The sequence below is a fragment of the Cynocephalus volans genome, chromosome 1 (genome assembly GCF_027409185.1).
Source record: "Cynocephalus volans isolate mCynVol1 chromosome 1, mCynVol1.pri, whole genome shotgun sequence".
In the NCBI taxonomy this organism is placed as follows: Eukaryota; Metazoa; Chordata; class Mammalia; order Dermoptera; family Cynocephalidae; genus Cynocephalus; species Cynocephalus volans.
In genome coordinates, this window is record NC_084460.1 from 110,609,653 (window position 1) to 110,627,245 (window position 17,593).

Here is a 17,593-nt window from a genome sequence, read left to right on the forward strand (position 1 = left end):
GTGGGGACTGGGGCTCGGAAACTTGTGTGGTGACAAAGAAGCACAGAGCATTTGGGGTAGATGAGGGAGACAGTCAAGGTTGACAATCAACTCTACCACCCAGCCAGCAGTTTGTAAGAGAATGTTCTCTGACTGGTACGCACCTTGACCTTCTGCTAAGTCACATTTATTGAACACTTAGTTTATGCCACGCACTGTGTTAGGTGCGGTGTATATATTAGTTAATTTCATCTTCATCAGACTTTTACGAGGTAGATAAGATGTGCCCTTTCCATCTTATGGATAAAGTCATTTGCCCAGCATTGCAAAGCTGGTAAGTGATAGAGCCTGATTCGGCCTTGTGTTCTGACCATTCTGCTACTCTGCTTCTTTAAAGAGAGTGATGAGGGGGCAGAGATGCCCCCTTTATTGCCCAGTAATGGATGGATGGAATGAGGGGGGTGAAGGGTAAGAGGGGCAAGGGAGGAAGGCCACTTGCATCAGATAATTATCCTCTGCTGCTTAGTGGCCACAGCAAGTGGTGCTGGGGCTGAGGAAGTGAATTCAGTTCCTCACCCCAGTGACACTCTGGATCCAGCCCTTGTTGTGGTGGATGTAGGAGTACACACCGTAGCGGTCCTTCTTCCCACAGTCCTCGCCCCAGGACACCGTGCCCACCAGGTACCACTGGCCTCTCTCTTTATCCAGGGTCACCATGGGACCTCCAGAGTCACCTGCGCAGGCATCTTTACCCCCTAGATGAAAAAGAGATGCAGATCAAAGTGCACCCTTCCCCAGCCCAAATCCAAACTCCTTCCCACCTGTGACTTGTAGTTCAGAGAATTGGGCACTGGAGGGCGCAGCAGACCGCTTGACCCGAATTTTGGGTTCTGAGCAGTTCTAGGTCAGGCCTCAGAGCTCAAAGGAGTTTTAGAAAGTGCTGGTTCAGGCCTCTCTTTTTTCAGAGGGAAAAAGTTGGGCTTGAGAAGAGAATGATGGATATTCCTTATTTTTATTTTTATTTTTATTTTTTTGAATTGAGATTCTTTCTGATGCTTCCTCTCCAAAGCAATCCCTCCCCTCAATACCTGCCCTCCACTCCTGACAGCCTACCAGCCTGGGAGGTCTCCAGCCCTAAACTGCTGGCTCCTCAACACCCCCTGGCTGGGTGCCCCTACTGTATGCCAGCCTCTTGTCTCACCTTCCTTCTCTCCAGCACAGATCATGTCCCTGGTCACTTTTTTCTTCAGTGGGACATAGGCTGCTTGGCAGGTGCCGTGGTCAACAATTGGGATTTCGATCTGGAACACAAAGCTGTTATTGGTCCCCAGTCCTAGCTGAGGAGCCCCTGCTGCTCGGACACCCCTGGAGCTGGCTCCTCCCCACCCCACACCTGGACAGGCTTGGATCTACCTTACACATGGTCTCAGAAAGTGCTCTGTGGCACAAGTAAAGGAACAATTGACTGAAGAATCGGAGACCCATGTTCTGGTACAGTCTCAGCTGTGAACTTGCTGTGAGACTTTGGATAAGTAACTTACACTGTCTGGGCCTCAGTTATCTCATTTGTAAAATGGAGTTAATAATACTTGCCTAGCACATGCATTATTTCAAATATGGCAATGTATACCAAAACCATGGTCAATTTCTTTCCCCCCACCCCAACTGTGAGATTTTGGGTGGTGGGACCTGGGCCATGTGGCTTAATCACTGTTTTTCAGACCTCTGAGACTCTGTGTCCTTATCTGAAAAATGGGAGTCATAATATTTGACATATAATTATATGGAGTTCTAGAAAGAGGAAATGAGTGAGCAAATGCCTTATAAACTACAAGCACTGGATAAATATTAGGTACTTTCGGAGTTTTTGCTTCTTGCTTTGCAGCATCATTTACTTATGTTCCTCCTTACTACAATAGGAGCTTCTACACAGTGGGTCTCTGTCTTGTCCATCTCCATCTTACATAGATTGAAACACAGTAGGTACTCAGGACAATTTTTTCTTTTTTGAATTGAGATAATACATTGGTACTTAAACATAATGGATTGTGATTATTATTGCCTTTGGTTCAGCAAGGCAGTGAACGTTGGAGTAGACGTCTGGAATAAAAAGAGGAAGCGTATGAGTCTCACTCAGCAAAACCATGAACTGAATGGCCATATATGCTCCAAGTGTGCAACAGTTTTTGGTCCTTGCTGGGAAGGAACCAGAGGCCACTCAGATCCCTCTTGGGCCAAGGTCTTCCCAGAACAAGTGAAGAGAAGAAGCTAAGGAAGGGTGATCATGTGGATGTGTCCTCAGCAAACTGTCAAGCACCTGACTAACCTCAACTCATCGTTCAAGTATTGTTAAGTGTCACTTCTTTTGGGAAGACCCCCTGAACCCACAAGATGAGACTGGGTCCCCTGTCATGCATTCTGGAGCATCCTGCACTTTTCCTTCATCACCTTTATCACACTCATGAGTACTTTCTGTCCTTCCCCCCTTGACTGGAAGCCCAAGGAGGCCAGGGACCAGATCTGCCCTTTTACCCCCCAGCACACCTACTAGCAGCACACAATGTGTGGTACACAGGGGACACCGAATAAATACCTGGGAGTTAAGGAATGAAGGGATGATGGTTGTTGCAAATCCACAATTTTAAAGTATGTTAAATAATGTATGTTGAAAAATTTAGAAGCCAGCTGTGCCAGTTATAGAACCTGGTGATGTCAGAGCAGGCAGATCTTGGAGGACATCTGGTGCTGCCCCCAACTTTGCAGTTTGAGGTAGTATACTGTGATCTAGACATGCAAAGTGACTTGTTTCAGATGACCCAGCACGTTAGTAGGAGCCAGGACTTGGCACCTTCGCTTCTTACTCTTGGTTCAGTGTTCTTTTCTGAAATGATTGGAATGTGAACTTCTAGATGCTGACTTCTAAATTGTCAAGTTCATTACTGCAACGTCTGTCTGTGGTTCTCAGGAGGCTGACCCATTCTTGGCTAATTTGGTATGTGGTCCTCATGTTGTACATGTATTATCATGACCCTTTGGGGTGTCCAAACCTGCTGTTTTCTAGGGGGATTTCCATAAGCTGAGCCTTTAATAAGCTGCAGTGTTTAGACATCAAAGCCTATGATATGTGAAATGAAAAAATCAAGCTTTCTGGGGTTCAAAGTCCCACTGAACTTCGGAGGTGAGTCTGAGCTCCTGTGTCTCTCTCACCACCCCCTGCCCAAGCTTCCAAATCCCTGAAGGAGCAATATGGAGCAGGAAGGTCCAAGGCAGGGCAAGGCTTCACTGTCTGTAGGGTATACATTGAACTTCACCTCCATCAGGGTCTCTGGGAACTTGTGCAAGAACTGCTTCCCCCAACCGCTGACGATGACCATGGCTCCTGTAGGAGAGACAGCACCGTGAGAACAGAGAGGCTGTTTTGGGTTTTCAGAGGGTGCATCTTACAGCTCATCATCCTCTGCCTGAGGAGGGAGGGTTGAATGTGTCCCCTCAGAGAAAGGCAGCATGGAGGAGAGGAAGATGAGGAAGGCTGCCAGATTGGAGGTTACCTGCACAGAGCTGGGGGCACTTGTTTCTGTGACGTGTTACCTCATTTATTTGTCTACTCTCTCCCACCTTTAGCTAACATGGAGCCTATGCTCCGTGAGGGTAGCAGTTTCTTTGATCTTGTTTATTGCCATGCCCCCATGCCTATGGCAATGCTGGTGCATAGTAGCTGCTCAGTCAATAGCTGTGAGTAAATAAAAAGCCCTGCCTAGTCAACAATATGCTATGCTGCCTTTAGCAAGCCCTCTTCCCTCTCCTCCCCATCTGAACCTCAGTTTCCCTACCCATGAAATGAAAAGGCTGGTCTTGGTATTCTCTCAAACGCCTTCTAGCTCTGACATTCTAGAAGTTTGTGAAGTTGGCAATACTGGCAGCAATGTGGAAATGGGTTGAACACTGAAAGAGCAATCATTTTCTCATTTGAAAAAGAGCCTGGATGCTGAAAACAGCACTAAACTTAAAGTCAGAAGACCTGGCCTCTGGCCCCAGATCTTCTTCTTATAAGCTGTATCTTGGATAACTTTGCCTTGCTGAGCCTCAATTTTCTCTTCTGTAAAGTGGGGCTACAATGTCACCTTGCAAGGCTTTCATGAGTAGTAATTAATGAATAAAAAGTAGCTGGCACACGGTAGGTACTTGGCACCCAATGAGTCACAGCCAGCTATACCTGTGCCTTTCCTATTGGCTCACTCCTCCTAAAGACTTCTCAGATTCCATCTCGGCCATTTTTCCCCCCACTTCTTTGAGCTAAAGGAAGTGAACTATGGTATGGCACCATTGAATTTAGAATAAGAAGTAAGCCAACTGGCATGGGTTGGACTCTTATTTTATGCTAGATAGGTTTACATATATTATCTAATTTAAATATCACAGCCACCCCATGGGATATTGTCTTCAGTGTAGCGGTAAGGGGACTGAGCCTTAATGAGGTTAAATAACTTCCTCCAGATCACCCAAGTAGGCAATGGCAGCAATGGGATTTGAACCTGTGCTGGAGGTTAAGCTATTGTCCTTCAGCTCCAGACCTACCCTTCTATGCTCTACTTTGTGATGCTGGGGGGCACCTGAAAATGGGGGGCACCTTCAGGGAGAATGGAAGACTTGCTGTTATTGTTGGCATCGCCCTGGTGATCGTTTCTTACCCCAGTAGTGGCAGTTGGTTCCAGCCATTCAGCTATTTTCCTTAGCACATCAGCCTCTTCTGCAGAAGTCTAAGTTCTGGCTCTGTAGGGTCCCTTGCCCAAGCTTCCGGTTCTGTGCCTCCAGCCTCTTACCCTTGTTCCCCCAGCCCTAGGGGTGGTGCTTTCTTCCAGTATGTGCTTATCTCAGCTTCTCCTTTTTTCTTACCTAGTCCTCCAATAGTCTCCATTAACTTTTCTCTGTTACAACAACTAGTCTGGTTTTGTTTTCCTAACTGGACCCTTAGGCCCACATATTCTCCATGTGCTTACCATTACCTGTGCTACCTTGGAACCAGTTCTGACGTAGCTGTTTTAGGGGAGGCAGCTGGGGAATTGTGAAGACACCGTCAGCAGACTTGATTGGCTCTAGAGCTTCACCAGTGCAGGAGAAGAACCCCCTGCTGAGGCACCGGCTGCTCTGCAGAGGTGGGATCAGGGCTGGGGAGGGTACCTTCCTGCTGGGGCCCCTCGGGCAGACAGATGGGCATCACGTAGTTGTTCAGCAGCGGGCTCTCCAACAGCTCCACCAGAGCCACATCATTCTCAAATGTGCTGGGGTTATACAGGGGATGGAGGATGATTTGTTTGACCCTGAGATGCTGTTCATTTTCATCTGACCGGAGCCTCCAGTGCTTGCCTGGGCAGGAAGAAGGCACATGAGGCGTGAATGCAGCAGAGGATAAGGTCACTCCTGATTGCCTTTCGGCCCCAGCCCCATCCAGCCCATGCTCCCAGCCTTAACCCTTTCACTGCCCTTCACCACCTTTCCCCAGCCATTTCTCTGTGTATTCTCATGTGTCCCCATCTCTGCCTTTCTTCATGAGCTGACTCCATTGCCTTGTGATGCTCGTTCTTATGCCTGTTGCTGCATGTTCAATTCATATGATCACCCGTCTGCCTGGATCTACGTTACCTCTTCTGTGAAGCCTCTTGGAGGCTTAAGTTAGAAGTCTTTCCCCTGGGAACTCCCATGGCACCCTATCTGTTCCTCTCCCACAGAACTCACTGCTTCCTACCTGATACTAGAGGTCTCTGTGCTCATATCTTATCCCTTTGTTAGATTGCAAGCTCCTTGTGGGCAGGAACTAGGTCTTAATTACACTGTGTCCTTAGATCTTAACATAGTGTCAGTAGGTAAATGTGTGTTGAACTGAACTGAATCAGCTGATGGTCTTGATTTTATAAAGGAGAGGGAAAGCTTGAATTGTGTATGTATGATCCATTTGAAACCATGTGCTATGGGTCAAATGTGCCCCCTGAAAGTTCATGTGTTGAAAACGTCATCTCCATTGTAACCATGTTAAGAGTGTGGGAAATCCAATTATGATATTTGAAAGATTGGGCCCTTGAGAGGTGACTGGATCTTGAGGATTGTGGCCTCATGATTGGATTAATACATTCATGGAGTAATGAGTTATCATGGGTGTGAACTGGTGGCTTTATAAGGAGCACTTGAGAGAACTCTTATCATCCTTGCCATGTGATACCCTATGTTGCCATGGGACCCTCTAGAGAGTTCCAACCCAGAAGGCTCCCACCAGATGCACTCTCTGGGCAGTGGACTTCCCAGCCTCCAAAACAATAAGCAGTGAATTTTATTTTCTTCATAAATTACCTAGTTTCAGGTATTCTGTTATAAGCAACAGAAACTGAATTATATAACATGGATTTGTAGAAGGCTGAAACTTAATCTAGACTCGCCTTCTCATTTTATCTTTGTGAAAACTGAAGCCTAGAATTCAATGACTTGCTCATGGTTGTGCCACTTGAAAATCACAGCCACAGACTTGGACTGAGGTCCCCAGACCTTCAATCCAGGTGGCCCACCCTGCCAAGTGAGCGAGTAAGTGAGCAAGAGAGTGGGAAGACATGCCTTGGAAAATGGCAGCACTGGTACCCCATCCTTGGAACCACATTTGGCTGCAGGAATCAGCCTGCTGCCACTCACCCATGATGATCTTGAAGTCAGAAGGGCTGAGCAAGTCTGAGTTGTGTAGGATTGGGTTCTCCGGATCGAGTGACTGGTGGAGGCAGTGAGCAGCAGTCACGATCCAGCTGGAGCCTGGAGCACAGAACACAGGTAGGCATTGACCTGCCCTTCTCTGCTCTGCCCTGCCCTGCCCTTCCCTGCCCTGTCCTTCTCTATTCTTCCCTTCCTCACCTTTCCCTGCCCTTCCCTTCCCCTCCCTGCCCTACCCTTCCCTGCCCTGTTGTGCCTGGTCCTGCCTCCCAAGGTCTCAACCTGAGGGCCTTCAGACTACTCCAGGGCGCCCCCAAGGCCCTGCGAATGGCCTCACCTCTCTCCACTGTAATTCACAGCCCCAACTCAGACACTCACATGGTCCTAATCTGAAGATGAAGAGTTAAACCTGTGATTTCACCTGCCTATTTCAACCCAGGCCAGAGGTGAACATTTTAAATAGAGTTTCAGGGACTCCTTCAACTCATGGCATTGATGAGCACCAGATAGTCCAAGGCAGGTCCATGAAAACCCTGCGCCCACTGGCTGCCTCTCAGGCCTTGCTTCTCAAAGTGTGGTCCCTGGACTGGCAGCATCAGCATTGCCTGGGAACTTCTTAGAAAGGAAGACTCTCAGGACCCACCTCAGCTCTTCTGACTCAGAATGTGTATTTTAACAAAATCCCTGAGTAGTTCCTGTGCACATTAATGTTGGAAAAGTACCCATCTAGAATGGTCAGTAGCCAGCTACACTGGCTGTCCATTAGAATTACCTGGAGAATTAAAAAAGAAAAAATCAGTGTATAGGCCTCAATCCAGACCATTTAAGTCATGGGCTGGGGCCCAGGCACAGACATGTTTTAAACATTCCCCCAGATAATTCTGCTGCTACCAGGTTGAGAACCACTGCTCCCGTCCAAACCTCTCTTATTGACAGGGACTCTGAGGGCTGGAGGAAAGCAGGGAAGTCCAGGGTCACCCAGCAAGCTGGTGGCAGGGCAGACCCCGGGTCTTCTGATGGTCAGTCTGGTGTGTTTTTCCTGTCTCAGCTTTCTTCTTTCCGTGGATGGACAGCTTTCTGCCTCTTGTTTAATGCAGGGTCAGGCTTCCTACTTTCAGTGGAGCAGATGATCAGTCCATGAGTAGCTGAGCCCAGAAGCACACCCAGGATGAGCCAAGCAGAAAGAAGGGCTCTAATGCTTGGATCTGGGGTCAGGGGGTGTCAGGTCACAGTCGGAGCTGAGGTGTTGTTCTGGAGCAGTTCCAGGCTCCATTCGGTCCTCTCAGGAGCAGCGATGTGCTCTGGCTTCTGGGTTCTGGATAGAGCTCCACTTAGGCCCCCCTCTGTTCCCCTGAGGCATTTTGATCCCTGTCCACAGCTAGAGGCTGTCGGCTAGATTTTCCAGGTGAAGGAGGTGAGCTGAGGTACAGTACCAGGCTGGGCGAGCCCACCTCAGAGCAGGGCTGGGCTATTTAGATGGACCCAGGGTGTGCGATGGCCAGCCTGGAGGCGTGGCTTCACCTGCCACTCCGCACATCCCGCCACCGGGGCCTCAGCGTGGGGGCTAAGTTAGTGCTTCCCTTTCCTGTGTCCTCAGCTTCTTTCCTGGCTCCTCTCCCCTCTCCTATCCCTCCCTCCCCAAGACTGGACACAGGAGGAAGAAAGAGATTCTAGATCAGGGAGCTGTGGGGAGCATGGCATGTGAGGGCAGAGAAGCGCACATCAAGCATCTTTCAAACCTAAGTCACAGCGAATGACAGGTAATGAGCACCAATACATGCTGAACGTTATTGCTCTTAAACACCCAAGGTTTAAGAAAACTGACTTAATTCTTAAAGCCGTGGGCACATGCCCCATCTCTTACGCATGCTCTAACCCCGGCTCCCCTCCCCGTCTCTGCTCCTCACTGACTGCTCGCTTTGGCTCCTTCCTTCTCTCTCGTTCCTGATTCCTCCTCTCTTGGGTATCTCGTGCCCTCCCAGTCTCTCTTCCCCTTGGTGTACTGTTCCCTTTTATTTTTCTCTTATTCTCTCTTCGATTCTATCTCTCTCATTTCCTGGCCCCTCTCACTGTTCTCTGTCTCCCTTTCTTTTAGTCCTACCATTGTCCTCCTGTTTCTCTGTCCCTCTCCCCCACCTCCCTTCCCCCCTCTTGCCCCGCTCCCCTGCCCTGCTCCCCACTGGACTGCCTCAGCCCCTTCTGCCTCACTCGCTCCCTGTGACACCTTTACTCATTCCCTGCCTCTCTGGGAGTCTCCGTGGAGTGAGACCGTGGATCTTTGTGCTGGTAGGAATAGACCCATCCCTGGCAGCCTTGGCTTCCACATATCCCATTTGCCATTTCACATATTCCTGGTGCCCTGACTGCAGCCCTAGCACAGGCCTGGTGCCTCCCCAAGGGGATCCTTGACCTGGCGTGGTCCCCCCTGACTGCAAACTGGAGGAGCGGCGTGGCTGGCAGCTGCCCACACAGGGGTGGGCCCATCCAGGCCTTCTGTGGTGGGACCAGACCCAGAACTGGGACTCTAGCCTGCTACTTTCTAACCATGTCTGAACCAGAAGGGACCTTAAATCAGCCAGATCAGCCTGCAGCAGGAAGAGCCATCGACCACGCCTTTCACACCCTGCTGCCATTCTCACCTCATTCGCATTTGATCCATTACAAAGCTGACAGTCAGTCCTGTTTCCCAATGTTTTTGATGAATTTGCCTTTTTATTTCCCTCCTGTTTGCCCTGTTCTTATTTTGAGGCTGATGACTTTTCTCCCTGCTATTGCAATAGCCACCTCACTGAGCTCCTGGCCTCCAGATTCACCCTTCTTTTGATCCATATTGCCCCTGGAGAGAACTTTTCAGAACAAGCTTATAAACCTGCAGCAGCGTTCAGGGTAAGATCTAAATTCCTAAGCACAGCATTCAAGGCCTTTGTAACTCTACCTTCCCTGACTTTCCCAGGGTGAGTTTCCTGATTCTCCTTGATCCCACAGCCCTGGCACAGCCTGCCTTTCAGCCACAGATAAGGGCCTTGTGTTGTGATCCTTGTGTTGAGAGTCTTGCTCCAGACTAGTCCTTTCCAGTGCCTGACACTGGCCAGGATTCAGCAGGTGTTTGTTGACTGAAGGAATCAGAACAGGAACACGTGTCTCCTGGTTCCAGTTAAGGGCTCCTTCTACCACAATGGGCCCCGATACTAGTGCGGACGTGATTGTCAATGAAGAAACCTTGGCCAGTCTCAGAGAAGAGGGTCAGATCCCTTAGCTTCCACCCTGTCCCCTAACCTTGGCCCCCACTCCTCCCACCTCCTCCTTACCTAGAAGGGAGCCCCCACAGAAGGGCTGCTCATTCAGGTGTGACAGCATGGCAATCCAGGGAGTGGTGCCCTTCTGGGCCGGGCGTCCACTGATGATCCGGGCCATCAGCTTCCGGGAGAACTTGGGGAGACCACACACTGCAGCCGAGGGAGGGAGGGACAGATCATACTCTGGGCTCCATCTCACCCATTGCTAGAGTCATCAGCTCATCACCCTGTTGGAACATCTATTACTTTTGATCTCCCAGCACCCATTGTCCCTTATGAAATAACACCCCAATTTTTCTCTGGGGTCCTTACTTAACCCACTCTTAGTCTATGCAGCCTGAGTTGGATTGACCTCACTTCTGGTTTTAGGGATAGGAGTGTAACTAATTAAAGCCCCGTACCCCTTGGTCCCAGCAGTTGCTCCCAGCAGAGATGGAAATGTGACCCTGACCAGGTCAATGAGGGCCTGACTTGGGAATTGTGCTAAACATATTAAAAAAAGAGAAAGTCATTTTCTGCTGAGGTTGCCGAGCTGTTGGCTATAGGCCCGGGTCTGCCAACAATGACTTCATGGAGAATCTGGTGAGAATGATGCTACTAAACAGAAAAAAGTGGAGCTAAAAGATGAGGGGTGAAGCAAGAGAGAGATTGTATACTGATATTTGAGCCCTTTGACCTAGCCATACCTGAAGCATTTTTATATGGCCTTTTCAGTTATGTGAGCCTAGAAATTCTCTCTCTCTCTTTTTCTCCCCATGAGCTATTTATGTTGGGTTTTGTCACCTATAAATAAGAGTCCTGACCAGCTAAGAATCCTCATGCTTTATCTTCAGGGATCTCTTCTCCTTGGAGAGACCCTTTCTCAGGGTCCTATGGGGTTGAAGACTCCACAACCAGTATCCACCTGCTCCATCCCATTTTCCAAGTCAGTAGATGTGACACACACACACACACACACACACACACACACACACACACACACACACACTTACACACACACACAGCTAAGGTTTCAATATGATTTGTCCCCACCAAAGCTCGCGTTGAGGCTTGGTCCACAGGGAGGTGATGTTGGAAGGTGAAAACTTTAAGAAATTGGGCTTAATGAGAGGGAGGTGGGTCACGGGGGCTCTGCCTTCATGGGCAGCTTGGTACCCGTCTCATGGTAGTAATGAGTTCTCGCTCTCGGAGACTGGATTAGATCTCCCAGGAATGGATTAGTTACTGCAAGAGCAGGTCGTTATAAAGTGAGGTCCACCAGGCATTTGCCCCTTTGTACATGTGTGCTTCCCCTTTGACCTTCCACCTTGTTATGACGAAGCCAGGTGACCCTCACCAGAGGCCGAGCAGATGCCAGTACCATGATTCTTGTACTTTCCTGACTCCAGAATGGTAAACCACGTAAACCTCTTTTCTTTATAAATTACCCAGTCTCAGGTATTCTGTTACAGCAACCTGAATGGATGAACATATACATATTATAGCTGAATACAGACCACCTAGTATCCCTCTTGACATACAGCTAAAGAAACCAAGGCCTAGAGAAGGGAATTGACTTGCCAAAATTATTCTATGAGTTAGTAGCAAGACTCTAATTCTGGATCTCCTGACTCCCAACTCTGGGCTTTCCCTCCTCTGGCCAGTACCACTAACTCTTAACTATGAGGCTTCCCAGAGCCCTCATACCCCTAGTCCCTGGATCCAAGCACTCATCTGCCACCTTTGTAGCTGTTACCAGGCTGGAGAAAAATCACAGATAAATGCATTGCAACCTGGACTGCATCCTCAACATCTCCCTACATCATTTGATGTGCCCTCAGCCAGCTGCCCCAAGCTAATGTCCCCCATTCCCAGCAGATGGTCAGAGCTCATTGGGTGGGAACTTCCCAACCATTCTCTTCCCCATCTCCTCTTCCTGTAAACCTTCCTCTCTTCAGAGCTAATTCTGTACACTGGATCACCTCACTTCTAAACTCCTGGGGACCCGGCCTTGAGGATTCTTACTTCCTCTCCAGTATTTTTCATCTCTCCTCCTATGCCTCCAAAACATGGTCAAGCCACTCATCCTAAAAAATAGCTTTAATTTCCCTGCTTCCACTTCATTCCACAGTCTTCTTCTATAGTCAAGTTTCTGCAAAGAAGAGATGCATCCTTGCTTTTTTTTTTTTGGAGCTGGATTTGGAAAAAGAAAGTGCCATGCATTACATAAACTTGGAAATAAAGTGTCCATTTGAATATTTAATAGACCTACAATCATAGAGATAGAGTGGCTCTGGGACCATAAATGGAACTTCAACAGTGATTTTTACATATATAGGTGAACCCTATTTAAAAATTTTTATTTGATGTATTTTTCATCACTAGGATGAAAAATTTCCTTTCCGCATGGCTCCCCAACCATTGAAGTTGCAGCATCCATTGTTTTAAGTAAAGGCTAGACATAGCTTTGACTTTTGAGAGCAAAGCAGAAACCAAAGTCTGGAAATACAGAAATTTATTTGATGAGTCAGGCTTTGTGGTAAGAATAAAAGATTTGTAGGTTTCAAGGAACAGAAACCTGCATAATTGGGCATATAATTTTTACTGTCAGTCACAGGAAAGGAGGATGAAAGGGCAGTTTCCTGCCTCTCAGGAAAGAGTTAAAAGCCCTTCTTGGGCAGAATGATAAGGCTGGAGAGAGAGAGAGGAGGGAGAGAGGGGGGTTAGGGACTTTAAACACAAGCACTGAGGCTGCTTCCCAGATAGTCCCTCAGAGATGGTGATGAAGACTTGGTCCCTGTACTGAGGAACTCCCGTCCTGGATGCATTCACCGGACTCGCAAGTGGCATTGGACATGGTTGCCTACTTTATCCCTCTTGACAATTTTCTCTCCTTGGCTTCTGAAGCACTTTTCTTTTTTTTCTGCTCTGTTTCTTTCCTGGGGCTTCTCTTTCCTTTATGACTTCCATGCTAGTGTTTCCCTTGTTCAGCCCTTGGCCCCCTTTTCTTTTCAGATTTCCAATAGAAGACACCCTCTATCTCCATGCCATTATACCTCCTATATGCTGACGAATTTCAAATCAGTGTCTTTAAATCTGCCTTCTCCTCTGAAATTCACTATTCTTTATTGTCTACTTAACATGTCCAGCTGGACTGCTCACAAATTCTTCAAACACCATGAAATCAAGCTCTGGTCTCCACCTTCATAAGCCTTCTCCCCCTTGTTATTCCAGATGTCTGTTGATATCTGCACCAACCATATCCTTACTGCCTTTTATTCTTCAACCCCCAGATTCAGTCAGTCACTAAGCTGCAGGTAAATCCCTAGGAGAAGTAGAGTAATGTATCTCCCCACTCCAAGTCATAGTGCTATCCCTCTCCATGTAACCTCATAATATCTCAGTGCCTCACTATGTCACAACATAAAGTCCAAGTACCTAGAGGAAAATCAAAATCAGAAATGTAGTAGAACACCAGACATGATAGTTTTTGAAACCAGCAACATATAAAGTATAAAGCATAATTTAGGATTCTCTTTGTTCCCAGTAGTGTAAAAAAGCATGCTATTTTCATTATGATACAAACCAAATGTCCCATGGAGAACCCTCACTATCAGGTTAGCTGCACTTCCATGCTTGCACTGTCTTAAGAGATGCCAAGCCTCACAGAATATACCACTGAAATGGATTTAGACTGCCCCCACCCCATGCCCACACAGTCACAGCCCAAGATCTGCTCGGTCTGTACCGCCTCTCACCAGGATGGGACTGCTGCAGAAACTTCCCTACAGCTCTCCCTAGCTCAGCCCCTTCCCCCTCAACTTTCCATACCACACTGCCCACCCTCAGACCTGATGATTCAGAATTTCCTGTGGATAAAACCCAGCAGTCCTCATTTTTACAAGCACCTCAGTTGATTCTGATACACCCCAAACTTAGAGAATCACTGGTTACAGAACAGAGCAAGGATAAGACTCTTCCCCTCTGCCAACGCCCACTGCTCCCACTCCAATTGTGGCCCACTTTCCTGCTTTGATACCTTTGTCCACTCTGCTCCTTCTCTCCCATCTCCCAGTGTATCCTTTGAAGGCTCTGCAGTGTTCTGATCCCCTCCAGCTGTATGAAATTGCTCCCTCCTTCAAGTTCGCATACTTAAGTTTCTATTCCTCTTATGACATTTATCTCCTTTTGCCTGTAGTAAGACCTATATGCACAGTTTGTCTTGCATGCTAGTCTGAGCTCTTTGAAGTCAGAGACTTAAATGGCAGGCACTTAAATGAAGGAACTGTTGCCTCCGAGAAGGAAACATATCAGTAACTCACTCCTTTCCTCATTACCCCTTCTTGGATGATGTCCAGGACCAAAAGTTGTACTTTTTCTGTTACAGGGAGATTTTGGCTTAATGAGGATGTCGATTTCTTTTCAAAAACAAATGAGCACACTTCAACAACAATAACCCAAATCCCCAAACTAAAGCTTTTGGTTATTCACAGAGGGTTTATTTCCACTTTAGACCCCTGACAGGAGAAACAGAGTGCAGAGGCACCTTACAAAGTAGTGAAGCATGTGATATAAAATATACAAAGTACAGCATCTTCAACGTGCGCCATTCATAGACAGAGGAGTGTGCTTTGATGAGCCAGCTGGAAGAGTGGACACCTCCCACTTGTTCTCTTGGAGCCCCTATCAGGGGCTTCTCTGACACCTTTCTCTGGTGGAGAGTCCCAGGGAAGAGCTCTGGGGAGGAGGACAACCAGCCTGGAAGGGCCAGGGAGATGTTGCTGGCGATCAAGGAAGTGCTGAGTGGTAGTGCTGGAAGGAATCTGAGGGCGATTTTACGCCTTCCTCTTACAGATGGGGAAACTGAGGCTCAAGAAAGAAAATGATTTGTCAAAGATTATACAGCCATTTGAGGGCAGAGACAGGATAGAACCAGGACTCTTGGCTCTCCATCTCTTGTTACTGCCTGTCACGGTGAGTCTCTGCTTCCCTTGACCTCTAACCCGTGGAAAACAGAGGAGTGGATCCCTCTGAACATCTTGTTTAGTGGATTCTCTGCCAAGCTCAGGCCTCAGGGACTCTGGGCAACCCGGTAGGATTTGGGTGACTCTTAATGTCCCGAGCTCACCCTTTCTTCCATTTTTCTGCCCCAAAGCACAGTGGGACACAGTATGGTTCTCCTCTTTTTCCAAGTAATTGGCCAACTCACCACATTTGGGGCTGGGGCTCAGGTAATCTTTTCAGATGATGCATTTCAAGGCTGGAAAGTCGCTTTGTGCTTTCTGGAGCAGCAGGTGTGGCTACCCCACAGGTGTGGCATTTGAGAGAGGCCTATGGGCCCAGATGATGTGCTCTGAGTTGACAGTAGGAATTTAAGGAGTTTGGGGAGTTTCCCACTGCTGCTCTCCTCCACCCAGTCACCACAAACCTTCCTAGCGTTCTCTTTGTCCTTTGAAATTCCTTTAACAGGGAACATAAGAGATAAGGCTTGGACTGCAAGAAGCTTTAGGGAAAGAAACCCCAGGGATGAAGGTGCTCCAAGGCATTGCACTAGGCGGGGTGTCTAGGCTATGATCCCTTCCCCCCCAAACCTGAATAGTTTTATCCTAGAGGAGGGAATAGACTTGATCTAGGCATAGAGGGAAGAGCTGCGAAAATATATAGACGCAGAGTTTAGTTCCACCTAAGGAACCATTTTGTAATAATCAGGTCCAAGCTCAGTTACACCAGTAGTGGACTGATGGGCTTGATAAGAGATTAGGAGTGAATAAAGGCCACTGGGGTAATGCACAGCCTGGAGAGGAGTGTTGGGGTTGGCCTGGAGGCCCTCTGGTCCAGTTCTCTCACCATATTGCTGGAGAAAGTGAGGCCCAGAGAGGGGAAAGGACTTGGCCAAGGTCACAGACCAGGTCTCTTGCCTGGAGCCTTTTCCCTATGCCACACAGCTGCCTCTTAGGGTCCCAGGGGCTGTCTGGGGAGGATGCACCCTGCTAGGTCAATGTGTTCCATCCCATGCGGTCCAGTAAGTAACATGGAGTGTGCTGTCAGAAGTGCGTGGAGTAGCCTCACTCAGGCTGGGGTGGGGTAGGCAGGCTCTGGAGAAATCTTTCAGCTCACCGCTCCACCTGTAGCTCCCCCAGACCTTGTGGGGAGCCTTCTGGGGAGCCCATCTGCTCCCAAACCCAGTCCACATAGTTGGAGACCTTTGTGTAGACTCCATAGACCTGCTTGCTGCCACATTCTTCAGGGCCCCCCCAGGACACCAGGCCTTGGGCTACCCAATGCTGGCTCAAGTCATCAAGGATGACAAAGGCCCCACCGCTATCTCCAAGGCACGTGTCCTTGCCGCCCTCGTAGTAGCCAGCACAGAACATATTCTCTGTGACGCTATAGTTGCCTGAGCGGGACTCATAGCTGGTTTTGCACTCGGCATGTGGCACCACAGGTAGCTTGACGTACTGCAGGACATCTGACAAGGTCCGTGTGCCGCTGCTGATGATCTCATCCACCGTCACATTGGGGTTAGATATGCCCCAGCCGGCCACTAGACCCAGCATGTGGGGGGCCGGGCCTTTGGTCTCGGGCCTTGGCAGGCAGATGGGAATGACATGGGGTCCCAGCGGCACGGGCTCCTGCAGCTGCACCAAGGCTATGTCATGGTTATAGTTCTGGATATTGAAGTCTGGGTGGAGAACCACACGGGCAGCTGAGCTGTTGACAGCCCCCGATTTGTCCCGGACATCATGCAGGCCCAGATAGACAGTGACATGCTCCTTGAAGACCGGTATCACTGTGTTGTCCCTGCGCTGGGAGCGCAGCACATGAGCTGCTGTGAGGATCCAGGACTCAGAGAGCAGGGCCCCACTCCCAAACCACTTGTCGTTTGGCACCCTCGAGGTATCCTCCACCACTATTAGGGCCTGCCACGGAAAGAGTCCAGGCTCAGCATTCCGGCCCCCGATGATCCGCTTGACCAGGTTTGGCAGGGAGCGGGAGGGCTGACCACACACTGTAAGAAGAAGGAGGGAGAAGGGACAAGAGACAGAGACTGGTCAGAGCAGTCATATGAAAAAAGCCTTTAAGAGAAATTCACATCTCACCCCCTGTAGATTACGCCACCATGGGACCCTGGCCTGCCTTGGTCATGCTCACTGGGGGTGCTCTGCCCAGGGCCATTTTGGGTGTAAATCTCTCTGGGCTGGCCCATCTCCAGTCTGGGCTTTCTGAGCTGGGTCCATCTCTGGGCCTTCTCCATCCTGGACCACCTCTGGCTAAGACCCCTTTCGGCCTGGACCATGTTTAGCCAGACCTTTCCCTAACAGTAGTCACTTCTCCCCTTTCTTCTCTAGAAAGGGATCTTATGTCCCAGACGTGGTCCATGCTGTGGACAGTTAGAAAACTTCTGAAAACCGTAGATCACAGTCATAGAGAGATGGAAGGAACCTAAAAGCCCATCTAGCAGATCACAGCAAACCCTGGACTGGGAACCAAGACACCTGGGGCCTTAACCTGGCTTTTCTCTTCTATTTCCCATATGACTCTGAGTCAGTAAATTTCTCTCTCTGGATTTCAATTTTTGATCTGCAAAGTGAAGCAGTTGGTCAAAATAATCTTCAAGGATCCTTCAAATTTCAAATGCCTTTGATTTTTAT

At 48.7% G+C, this 17,593-nt stretch overlaps 1 protein-coding gene across 2 annotated transcripts in view; it reads right to left on the reverse strand.

The window, feature by feature from the left end:
* Window positions 1–543: 543 nt before the first annotated feature.
* MASP1 (MBL associated serine protease 1) overlaps window positions 544–17,593 on the reverse strand; it is a 59,978-nt gene continuing 42,928 nt past the window's right edge. Inside the window, exons 10-15 of one of the 2 annotated variants that reach the window (XM_063100981.1) lie at window positions 9,975–10,112; window positions 6,655–6,768; window positions 5,158–5,343; window positions 3,291–3,358; window positions 1,181–1,280; window positions 544–734 (exon numbers count right to left, since the gene is read on the reverse strand). In XM_063100981.1, coding sequence (XP_062957051.1) covers window positions 544–734; window positions 1,181–1,280; window positions 3,291–3,358; window positions 5,158–5,343; window positions 6,655–6,768; window positions 9,975–10,112 — 797 coding nt within the window. Of the gene's footprint in view, window positions 735–1,180; window positions 1,281–3,290; window positions 3,359–5,157; window positions 5,344–6,654; window positions 6,769–9,974; window positions 10,113–16,054; window positions 16,951–17,593 lie in introns of those variants that run through there. The other variant, XM_063100978.1, reaches the window with a different exon arrangement.